General features: G+C 44.3%; 1 protein-coding gene across 8 annotated transcripts in view; it reads right to left on the reverse strand.

Moving 5' to 3' along the window:
* LOC120947519 (semaphorin-2A-like) overlaps positions 1–12898 on the reverse strand; it is a 273154-nt gene that overhangs the window by 97984 nt on the left and 162272 nt on the right. For all 8 annotated transcript variants that reach the window (XM_049607919.1, XM_040362897.2, XM_049607917.1 and 5 more), the window contains one exon: positions 7675–7726. In XM_049607919.1, the coding sequence (XP_049463876.1) occupies positions 7675–7726 (52 nt within the window). The remainder of the gene's footprint in view (positions 1–7674; positions 7727–12898) is intronic.

Below are 12898 nucleotides of genomic sequence, written 5' to 3' on the forward strand. Positions count from 1 at the left end.
CGCTCCTGTTGGGAAAAGCGTTTCGGTTACTTTTTGAGTGGGTCCCCTTTTTACCAACGAATGGAGTGTTCCTACCATCACCCAACCCCTGCCCGCACCTTTCCCCATAAAGCGCAAATAAATTTCCTGCCAAACTTTTGCCACACACCTTGTGGGCTTTGCTGCTCTCCGCCCCGTTTCCCCGAGATTGGTACGGAAAATCACAGGCCCGGAACAATTGCTACATTTACGCTTCGTCGGCAACACCGGTCCCGGAAGCTGTCTAATGCTTCGGAAAAACCTCCGTTCAACACCCGTTCCACCCGTGGCCCAGTTACACACACCCGCGTTCGGCGATGGTGTTTGCACTCATTAGCCCCATCCCGAGCAGAAGCGCTCGCCACCTCTGTAGCTCGTCTCTCCGTTAAAGGGTTTACTTTTTCCACGACCCACCGCCCCCGGCGTGCAAGCGGTAGTAGCGCACAGGATGTCCAACGTGTTTCAGTCAGCAAAAACCCACTTGGATTGGTATTCACTTTTGCCTGCTGATCGAAAACTTTGCATAGTGTTGAAAATAGCGATGGACTGATGCCACTAATGCAGAGGAGGGGCAAAGAGGCACAGGGGGCGAAAGTCCACGTCGGTTGCGATCATATCTTTCCTTCCGGGTACAATGGCTCGAACAAGTGGGAGTTCGGTTTTCTGCAAAGCCGTCATTTCGAAATGGTAACAAGTAAAGCGGAAAGATTTGCCTGACAGTAGCATGCCTCGATTCTGCGCCACACAGCATATAAAGTATGCTTGTGGGTTAGGTAGAGGGAGAAAGGATTGGAGTGAGATCGGAGACAGAAGAGTAGTTTTGGCTGGGGTTAATTTATAGCTACAGGCCAGAAGGGACAGTAAATACCTCTCGAATGAATCTGGACAATCAATTGACAATGGATGGTCGTTTTAAAACGGCTTTTCCGAAGAAAAAAGGAAGTTTGGGATAGTGAAGCCCTGTGAAAGGACACTAGGGGCGCCCTCCGTTTTAGTCGTAAATCAAATAAGGTAATTAAATATTACCAATTAATCGATTTATCGATTTATCGATTTATGTACCTTACATAGTCTATAAGCACTAATTTAAGTACATTCATTTAGGATCTTCAAGATCCCAATGGATTAATCAATAAACATATTAAACATATTAAACATATTAATACTATCGTCATTAGACCTAGATGCTACCTAGGGGTGAACTTAGAATGTTAAAATGCTTTTTCTATATAATAGCAAACTTTTATAACGATCGAACTAAAAACTGTTTCGACAATTCTTATATATATGATATATCATCGTCCAATAAAAAACAGCAGAAGATGCAATGTAATACAAAGTAAATATTTTCTATCCGTGCAACTTATTAGTATTCCCAATAAAATCCGATATTTATCGTTTTATCCTTTCAATCAACGATAATTCCACACACGAACACAAAGGGTTGGGTAAACAATTTGCAAAACGATACAAAGTACACCGTAGTAATACTCAACCAGTCACTACACACAACCACTTGACGATGTATTGTATTATATGCCTTCGTTTCTCTCCTTATTGCACGCTACGATTCATATCGAGGTCAGAAGCGGGAATGGGGAGGATGCGGTTTACTGTGCCCTGAGCTCCAGCCAAAGTCGTCATGATCATGGTCTTCATTCGAATCACAAATAAATATATCTCGCTTTCATTGCAAAGGTTTGCCCGGGAATAAACGGAGGAGTAACGTAAAACGGCGTAAAAACGGCGTCTCTGCTGCTAAGGATAACTACTTGCGGCGCAAGTATCGTACTGATTCTGCTATGCTCTCCCTCGCTCTCTTTATTCGCTTCTGCACTTTCAGCTCATCAGCATGCATGAGACGACGGTCGGGCGTGGCGTGAGGTTCATCCACACAAACACAGCACCCCCACGATCACGATCAAGAAGAGCAGCGCGTGGTAGGGGTGGGGGAAATCGAGTATTGATTTTACGGATGAAATTACATGGCAAACAAACTACACGAAGCGTGAAAAAGGAGTAAGCACGACAGATTGTGTACAGCGTCCAGATATGTCAGCGGACGGTTAAGCGGTGAAGCGGAGACCGAGAAGTCCTTCGAGACAGACTCGACCCAACGGACATCGTGTTGGTCGAAGTGAATTTAGGCGATTTGTTGAAGCTCTATCGGCAAGAAAACGTTGTTTTGTATCCACTGCACAAGTCAATCAATTTGACTTCTCTCTTTCTCTCTCTGACACTTTCTCACGCCCGTTCCCTTTCTATCATCCTCTTCGAAACCTTGAAGGAACGCTTCGCTGGACAATCGGTATAAATACCGTCCAGAATGGTAAAAAAGGCGAGTGTACTCCAATGAGGTAACGCCACCACCATCGGCGAGCAATCAACATCGTCATCGTGGAGGGCAAAAGGAAACGATTTTTTCCGGGAGGTCGATGATGGGAATGAGAGGATGGCAGCAAATTGGAAAATGAATGCCGATACATATGTGTGAAAAAGATCACGTGCGTGTGGAAGAGAATAGCAAAAAAGGGCACAATCGTTCGCAGCGAAGCTCGACTATGTGTGTGGTCTGAATCATGGCCAAAACGGATCTACACACAAAAAAACAAGAAGTTAAACCTATCACACTTCTCCTTCACGAACGATCAAACGAGGCGTCCTGCTGACTATTGATGAAAATCGATAGGGAGGCATGGGAGGCAACAACAACAAAAAAAGCAGCCATGAACGGTGGAAGAAAAGCCTCTGACAATAAACCCAGCGTGCCGATGATTCAAGCATCATCGTATGTGTAGTCTCGGGTGCGGGTATCGTTCACACTTGTACACTGTTCTTCCATTCGGTTCGCTTCCCTCTAGCAGGAAATTCCGCATCGACAATCGTGCCGAGGGATGACCGCCTCCATTTCCAATAAACTACCAGGCGTCTCCATCGCCAATGGGAAAGTGCTTGCGTGTGTGTCTGTCCATTCTCTGCGTGTGATGGTTTTATTCACTTACATCATAAGAGAGAGAGAGAGTGGAGGCTTTTATTTTTGCTTGCTTTCATTCTTCCTTCGCACACACACACACACACACATACACACTTGCACAGTGTGACGGCTCAGTTGAACCTGTGAAATGGTCGATTTGATGAAGTTATTGATGTCGAGTCATTTATAAGCCCCCGAGTAATCAATAGAGATTGATGCGGTGAAGTCGTTTGGTGGATGCTACGGTGGACTTTGCGGATGAAGTGATATACCGACTGGCCGTCTCTTCATTGGCACTTTCGCATGAAGAATTTGGCAATAAGAAGGGGAGAGTTTTACTGTATTATTATGAATATTTTTATAGTAGACAATCGATACTGTGATACGCATGAAGCGGGATTAGCTGCTGGGAAGTAATGCTACAAAATATTGATTTCCGGATGTTGCGAGTGAAAGAGTTTTGATAAGAAATGTACTAATACATCGTAATATTTAAATCCTTTATTCATCAACGCCGCAAGGCATTACTAACAGTCAAAGAATGGGAATAAAACTACGGCCGTTATTGACAATAAATTAGTTTCTTTTCGTCAGGCCTGGGTTAAATAAAAATTGTTACAATACATAAAAATACAATCATTTTTTATATAGTACCAAATAAAAATGACAAATGTATGTTTAGTTTACTGAACTGGTAGTTGTTAAAAAAAGCTACTGGAGGAGAAAATAGTTTCTCCATTATCTGAGTCGCACAAAAATCATCTTCCGTCAACCTGTATCGCTTGATAAACGACTTGTATCCGCCCTTCTCACTCCCTGCATCAATACAAAACATTCGCCGTGCAGCACAATCGGTACTGCAGTGTACGGCAATGCAGGGATCCGTGTGCATTCAGAAGTTAATCGTTTACAAAAATACCAAATCCCAACTCCCCCCAATGCAGTCAGCACTGGTAGTGTAAGTGGCTGCTCAGAGAGTAAACCACCCGGAACCACACAAGTCGTCAACGCGTGTACTGAGTGTGGTGAGTTCCTGGTGGTAGGTACACTAAAAGGCGCAGCGTAAAACTGCCTCTAATGTGATGGAAATGAGGATGAAGAGATGATGTTGGAGAGTCAACCTTTTTTTTTCTTCTTCTCGCTAAGCTTGATAAACTCCCTTTTTGGAAGAGCACATGCAACCCTACTCTGCCCAATTGTTCGTCATCCTATGCCTTTCATCAATCTTTTTCAACATGTACACTTGATGGATGGCGTGCGTCCCTAGCTCCTCTGCAACGCAACATAATCATCACCCATCAAAGAGTAGAGCGTCAAGTTGGAGTGTTTGTTGCTTCAGTCTACCCCTTAGTGCGCCCATCAACAGTTCTAAACGACGGAAAAGACTTTCCACCGACATAGCTAGTACTACTACAGACATCCAGCCCCCAACCCCTTCTACAAAATTTGTGTGAGCCTCCGAAAGAACCTCCCGACAATCCCGCACCAAAACAAACATATTTCACTGCTGATCGTTTTTCGCCAATTTTCGCTGATCCTACCCTAGAGCAACTTATTTCCCGTATTTTTTGTTTTGTTTCACTGGTTGAAAGTGTACACGAATAAAGGGTACGAATGCACGAATCGAAAAAAAGAGGCCAGTGCAAGAAACACACCGCCGACATGTCGCAGCATGACGCGCTGTTTGCCGCGCTGAAGTGAATAGTGATCTTTTTTAAATCATCGCTAAAACCGGGAACTCACTATGGAAGCCTATCCACTTGTCTGTGCAGCGGCAAACAATGAGAACGATGGGTGTTCGGATATTCCCCGACTCGTGCAGGCTTTACTCTTCGGATTAATGCTTTCACTGCCAACCCCATCATCAGCCCTCAGACTGGTTGAACAGACACCGCGTGCCACCAGCCAGCGAATTCACAAACTTTGACTTTCCCATACGCGAAACGTCTGCCACTGCACGGCCCGCAGAGGTTGATGTTCGCAATGCGCAATGCTTTTCCGCTGCCATGCTCGACGACTACATAGTGCCGATGGATGATGGTTTTTTTTTCTTTATTTGCATGCGACGAAAGAGAAACACATTTTTCTGAATAGCGCTCGCGTAAATCAGAACCTCTTTCCGATCTCTGCCGTCGTCTTATCTGCACGGCTGATCTAATCTCCTACGGCTTTTTATTGATGAAAAATGAACAAACATACTGGTGGAATGGGAGCTACACAGTGCAGTTGCCTTCGGTGTGGAGTATCATCCTCGGTTCTAGGTTTTGGCAATAGTCACACAGCCCATGCTCACACATTCCCGTATGTAAAAGCGAAAGGATGAAGTGGAAAACTTTCGAGACGGAGGTGACACTTTAATGCTCCCTTTTTTCCGTCTGTTGAGGCTTATTTCAACGCCCCCGGCTTTGGTTTGCTCACATTTTTGTCAATTCACGAAATGGGATATTGATAAATGGAAAGCGTTCCTGTAGGAACTCTGTCATCAGGCTCACCCTTTTCAACGGCGAATCTTCTTCGTAATCTCGACTGGTGAAGTCGAATCTCACTTGCACGCTAAGTTTTCGTGTAAACAACCAGCGAACTCTTGCCCAAGGTTTTGGCCCATGTTATCATGATTTAAGCATCTACTTCTTTACCAGAAAATGAAGAAAAATGCTTTAAACTCGGATGAGCAGGAACACCGCAGGCATTTTCTCCCCAAAAATGTGAATGAAAACTGTACCCTCAGGGGAGATTGAAGGCGCTGGAAATCGATTAGCAGTCAACAGGGGGAAGAGAACGAGCAAACACACAGCATTACAGGGAGGAACGGATAAGAAGCGATTGGGAAACGATTAAATATTTTCGTACCGTAAATGGTGGAGAACGGGAATGCTTTAGGGAATTACATTGCAAACTACACGGAGCTGTACGAAAGGATGTCAAAAATCAATTCCCGCACGTGTCGCAAAAGGGTAAGTTCGATGGAAATTTGTGTCAAACATAGCCGTTGGGCATCAGGTTGATAACAACAGATAAACATGAAATCATCTTACTGTAATATTTAAGGTTGTTTTTTTGTAAGCAAGACATTTAACGTGAAGAACGCAAGAAATCTTTTAAAACGCGTGTTTTGTACCAAAATGAAATTGACATCATTACTAATACTGATAACAAAAAACTCCATTAGTGCTACCCTGCATTAATTTGTCACAAACCCCTTTTTTATCGTTCGTTATTCCATCACATAAATCTGATGATTGAATCCGTAACGAACGTGCTGCTTAAATTGTAAAACTTTAGCCAAAGTGTAATGATCCCCAAACACAACTGATGCATAAAATAGCAACCAAATGGAACGGAGGAGACAGACAAAAAATATAGTTTAGGCTAATTGTAAGCAATGGAAACTTCGAACTTTGTCGCCTCCACAATGCAATTAAAAGGATATAAAACCCCACAACCCTCTCGCATTTCCGAGCAGATGCAAAAGATTCTTTTTCGGAGTTCTGGAGCAATTCCACCACCACTTCGTTCGCAAGATAAAATATGTGTTTTAACACCATTTCGTCATCGGGCGCAGGCAAACAACGGGCCACAACCAACGCCCCAGCGCGGAACAAAGCAATCGCTCAACGTGCAGCGTGCCCGCACGTCCGGTAATTTAAATTTTTCCATCATTCCCTTGTCACACAGCACACGACCAATCTTCGGCCTCTTTCTTCCGGCGCGTTCAAACGACAACACTCCCCCAGCTGGGAGCATCTTGAAGCAGCCCAAACCCTTCCTCTGTTTTCTTAAAAGAAAAGCAAAACACCACAGAAAGAAGCGAGGCGCGGTGGAAACAATAACAATAATCATAAATCTAATTTATCGTCGCTATTTTCACGCTTTACTACAACCATTTCCTTTTCTTGTTCGCTGAAGGAAAATTCGTCCACAATTCGGTTCTTTCAAACTCTTTGCTTATGGTGACGGTAATGCTGGAAGAATCATTCTTTTTTGTACGCTTGTAATGGTAAAATTCGAAGCAAAAAAGAAGTGAATAAAACAAAACCTTTCCGCTTTCCTGCAGCAGTTGTTTGGCCGACCCGTTTTATGCCAAACTTATGAAGAAGGTCAACATCACGTTTGCGATACACCCTTTTGGAAAGGACTTTAAATATTCTTTCTCATCTAATCGAAAAAGGCGCGCGTAAAGGGCGTTTTCTACAACGTTCGCTTGTTGAGTCTCTTTGTGTACTGTAGCCTAAAAAAAACAGCTTTTGCAACAATTTTTTATTCCCCTTCCAGAATGGCGCCGTCGCTTATCGAGCAAGAAAACTGACCCATCGTGATAAATGTTTCCTCTTTTCGGAAGCGATGAAATGGTCGTCTGGGAATTTTGATACTAATTTTTAAACCCAACAGCTTGGAGTAATTAATCAATTGTTTAGCAATTTGTGCCTTATTACGTCGGGGGTATTAGACACTACATTGAACGATGCTGTCAGAGGCAATGTTTTATGGATCAAGCAAAGTCAAATTGACGTTTGACGTAAGGGAGCAATTGGCGTTGTTTGCAAGAAGCAACTTTTTGATTATGAATTGTTTCACCGTGAGAGAAATGGAATTACATTCACTTTGAATTGGTTTGGCAAAATTAGTTAGCATTATTTTAATAAAAACTGATCAGCCCAATTAACTCCAACCCAATTACTTACCTCACATGACGTCATGCTGACGTTTTTCAGATTCAGCTTAAACACCCGATCCCTGTAGAAGAATGAAAAAAGAAAGAGTGAATTAGTAATGTGTGTTTGTACTTTTCGTTCGGTTGGGCAAACTCATCTACCCTAAAATCATTGCTAATGAAAGTTATGATATGAACATTTTGATTGTTAGTTAATTTCCGTGATAGTCCTTACTCCAACTTTCGTTGAAACACGAACAGCAAAGGACACTTTTCAAAACCTGAGCAAAAACCTGCATGCAATCCGTCAAACCAAGAACAAAATGACCAACGTTACGGAAAGCTGTGTTTTTGCATTGATGCCTAGCCGGTCCTTTCGTGATTAATTCTGGGAACAGGGGCACTATTAGCAACCAAAGTAGATCAAATTTGACTAACATCTCAACCTTTTTTTTACATTTTTAAACGAGAAATCCTCTTCTCCTCTCCTCTCCTGACTGATTTCATGCTGTTGCTACACCGGAAACTTAGTGAAAAAATGATGCGACACAGAACATCTCTCCGCACAGGAGTGCTAGAAAAACACCGTGTGCCAGTTTTTCTCAGAATTACAGCACAAAAAGGCTACTGCCAGCATGATTGGTACGGGAGAAAATGACCTACGAGCAGGAGCGAAAAGGTTAAGTGGAAGTGGAAACTACACGAAAAAACAGTGTACCGTTGTTACATTCTCTGCCAGTTGTCAATGATATGGCGGAGATAAAAAGAACACGTATTTTAGAGTCAAATTAGGATAAAAGTTTGCTAGCTCGACTCTTACCAGGGATTGAAAAAGTGTCCTACTTTTGGTGTTGGTTTTGTAAAGATGGTTTTTGTGGGTGATTGATTAAAATTCTGTTTTTTATGAGGTAACGACACACTACAAGAGTTTATAGTATGAAGAGTTGGTACATTTATGAGAGAAAACTGGTTCACAGCAGACTTTCTTTATTGAAATACAACTTTCGTATAAGAATACAAAAATACCGTTCAAAAATCCCACTGTATTGTTAAAATACTAAGGAATGCCTTTTGGTACTTCCTCTATCAATATCGAGAGTTAGGAATCATCATGTAGCTGTAGTTATTCAACCCTCACTGTTGATGATATCACCAGTGCAAACACCGGATTAAAACAAACATTGAAGCTCAGCGATCGCATCGGTAGGAGCATAAATTCCTCATCGAAACGTGCACCAATAAATAATCAATTCTGTGCTGCTATAAATAAAATTCGTCTGGCTGAAATTACAGTCAACTTTTCTTCCATCGGCACCCGCTTTCATCCGCAAGATGGCGAAGGGTAATTACGCCAGCCAAACATGGACGACTACCGCCCTTATCGCGCCAAACTCTAAGCGCACTCTAAATTCCTGCCACAAACCAGACACAACGCGTTCTTTTTTCCTTTCGCATCGCCAGCCAAAGAAAATGGTACCGAGATTCTTCCTCCCCACCCGTCTCGCTCACTCGGCCACATACATACAGTAGAAGCAGGAAGCAATTAATGAGCAAAACTATTCGCCAAGAGCTTCAATAAAGGCATGCTACATGGCCAGCGCTGCCGGACGCAGAATGGGCGAGGTGATTTGTGAGGCGCTGTGTGGTAGAGAGCAACCGCAAAGCCAGCAGTCCAGCTTTCGATATCGATCGGTACGCGAGCTGATGGTTGGAATTCAATTAAAAACCATCATCTGGACTCTCGCTTAAACCATGCAACGGAAAGGCGTTGTCTAGGACGAAGCGTTTTTTTATCGTTCGCTATATGTTGCTACTTTGTTTTATACCCTTTTACGTTGCCCGAAACTCTTGTTTGAAATTTTTATGCACGATAGCAATTTGCCATTTTCCAACGCCCATTACGAGGCCACAGGACTGTGCGATCGTAAAACCAGCGGGGGCACCGACCGACTTTGCTGTCTAATCTTTTATGCGGCAATTGCGCGCCGTAATGTTACACCATAATGATCGTAAAATGAAGTGGATTGTTTTGTTTTGCGGAAGCGTTGAAGTGTGCTGGCTTTTAATTTTTAACATTTTAATCAATGCTGGATTATAATTAAGGCTTCAAAAGCCGGACCGGGGTACCGTTTATCGGCCGGTGTAACGGTAATCCTCAAGCCAGCCCCCGTCACTGCTGGCTAGCGTGCTTACGGTTAGCCAGCAAATTAAACCGCACCCACCGTTACAACAATCATGTGCATCGGATCACCTTAAAAAAAGAATTGCAAGCACAAACACACACACACACACACACACACACACACACACACACACACACACATGTTTGCAATGTAATGCAATGTCAACGTAAAAGCGTCAGAAAAAGCAACGTTTTATGCCTCATTAAAATGACAATTGCTACACACACATCGTCGCCAAGCGGCCGAATGCGATGCGTCCAGAATTGTGTAACGATAACAACAATTGCCCAGCTTAATGTGCGAATGAGTGCGAGCATCTGTAGGTGTGTGTGTATCGTGACCGTTTCAGGATCAAAATACACAACAGGGCAGTAAAGAGCGGGACCTGCGAGTGGGTGTGTCAGGAGTGCACTGGGATGCATTCCATCCCCGTGCGCATTGCTTTTTTGGACCGAAGATGGCTGCCGAAACCGACAAACCGATTGCTCTCCCCGGTGGCGTTAATACCTTCCCGTAATCCTACCGCAATATAAGTGCCCGAGTGTGTGTGTGTGTTCCGGGACGCGTGGACGCGCCCCCACCGTACCATAATGGCTGGCTGGCGCGCGAAGATGGATGGACGACTGTGGGCACGTGGCGGGAGGACAGCCGAAGCGCGTACATTAAATAATCACTTCATATAAATCTGTGGGCCCGACAGCGAAATGGGCAGCGAGCCGCTTTTCTCGTTGCGCACATATATTTACAGATGCAAATGCATAAATATAAATTGAATTATGCGCTCTCGCATTCTCGGTCACAGGGCGGGCGGGTTGATGGAAGGGAGTAGGGGGATTGCCCCAGACCGAGCGCTTTAGCAAATGGTCAGCTGCCAGACCGATGGTCGAAAAGGACCTTCTGACTCGGGAGTGTGGTGGCTTACCACCCGGAGGATCGGAATCCGACAAAAGCATCGCCTTTTTGTGCTGGATTGTGAGGCGGTAAGAGAAGGGCGGATGGTATCGAGGCAATTGCAATCATTTCATTCTCTCACTCTCGCTCTCACTCACACTGTGCCCCATTGGGAAGGGCTTCGCTACCACAAAATGGCTTTTGTTTTCATTTACATTTAGCAGGAAATTGCAGAATTTACCAACCCGCTCTATCGCTCTTCGTTGCACTTCCACACCGGTTTGATTCAGTGCCTATCGACTGCAAATAAAACTGCACAAACAACTGCACACATACAAACATATATTCGCTAGAGCAGTAGCCAATACCTTCATCACAACTAAATCGGTGGCTGTGTGTAGCTTTTAGTAGCCTTGGTTTTGGAGCAAATATTTCAAATCTTAACCCCACCCCACAAATGGCTGGTGTGGATGAATGCAATGCATTTGAATAGTTTGGAAATCACACACACACACACACGCACATACGTACTGATTCAACTGGTCAGACACGATGCGTCTGCCTAGCTGCTTTACACAACTTGTAGCACAACTTGTCCGGTGGAAGGGCTCGTTCCGGTTGAGCCGTAAACGTTGTACATTTAATTCACACATACTCAGCAGACGGGTTCAAACGGGGGTTCTCAGGGGGAGGAAACCCAAGTGCTGTCCGTTTAACTCGTTACCCGGAACAGTAGGCTACAGTGTAGATAGTGTCCGGCAAATGTGTTGTTCCCCCTGGTACGGATGATGCTTGCATTGCATTGCTTTCATCCCTCTAGGCGAAGAAGCACCGTGATCGATGATCACAGTAGTGATTTCTACATTTTTATCGATAAATTACAATTGTTCTGCTAAGGGGGCTTGTCCTGAAGCACTGCTCTTGAACAGTTCAGACGAGTTGAGACTTTATGGGAAACAGATACGGGAACAACCTTTGTGCAATCAGAATGGCACCGGTGAATACAGGACGATGGCTTTAAATTAGTGCTGACATATTCAGGATTTGCAGGATTTGCACATGCATGTTTGGGATTGCTCAAACTCTGTACCAGCTAATATTAAGCTGAAACAATACATTATAAAATCAGTTGAATGGTTCAAAAAGATATCAAAATAGGAAACATTCCAAAGGCTTTTGTTGGCTTTAATCGATTAATAAAAAAAAGATCTTTGCTTTATCAATGTTTGGCAATATTATTGGTCTAGATATTTTACTGTGTTACAATTGCAATAAAGCTCCACAACTAATGCTGAATAAAGTTGGCAAAAATTCAGAGTCGACTTCGATCCGACGTCGAAAATTTCGGATCTTTCTCCGTAAGGTAGGTCCGACTAGCATTATCCGGAGTCGTCTAGAGTCGTCTGGAGTCGAAGTCTAAGTCATCTGGAAATGGAGTTATCCGAAGTCGGAGTTGTTCGGATTCGGAGTCTTCCGGAGTAGAAGACGGGCCAGCCAGTATCAGAGCCAGAGACAGCCGATGCCAGGATACTGCCGGAAAGCATTGCTGTCGTCGCTAAGCGCTATTCTTAGGAAGACTTGTTTGCGAAATGCCTGCCCAACACTGACCGACTCCAATCGACTACGACGACTCCCGGCAAAACTAGTGATTCAGACTAGTGGTGGGAGCTCGGAATCGGACCTACCTGAATCAATTCCGGAGCCGATTCCGGAGCCGATTCCGGAGCCGATTCCGGAGCCGATTCCGGAGCCGTTTCCGGAGTCGATTCCGGAGCCAATTCTGGAGCCGATTCCGGAGCCGATTCCGGAGCCGATTCCGGAGCCAATTCCGGAAAAGATTCTGGAGCCGATTTCGGAGCCGATTCCGGAGCCGATACCGAAGTTGGCTCCGGAGCCGATTTCGGAGTTGGCTCCGGAGCCGATTCCGGTGTTGACTCCGGGACGAAATCAGTCCGGGAATCTCCATGAGAATGGATCTTTTACAAGTAAATTTGGATTTTTGCGGTTATCAATAAGTAGTATGAATGGACCCAAACGCCTTCTTTTATGGCGATGCCGAAACTGACTCCGTTTGGTAGCCGATTCTAATTTCTGAGCCATTTCCGATTCGAGACCCGACTTCGATTCCAAAACCGATTCCGGAGTCGATTCCGGAGTCGATTCCGGAACCGATTCCTATTC

The sequence above is a fragment of the Anopheles coluzzii genome, chromosome 2, assembly GCF_943734685.1.
Source record: "Anopheles coluzzii chromosome 2, AcolN3, whole genome shotgun sequence".
NCBI lineage: Eukaryota > Metazoa > Arthropoda > Insecta > Diptera > Culicidae > Anopheles > Anopheles coluzzii.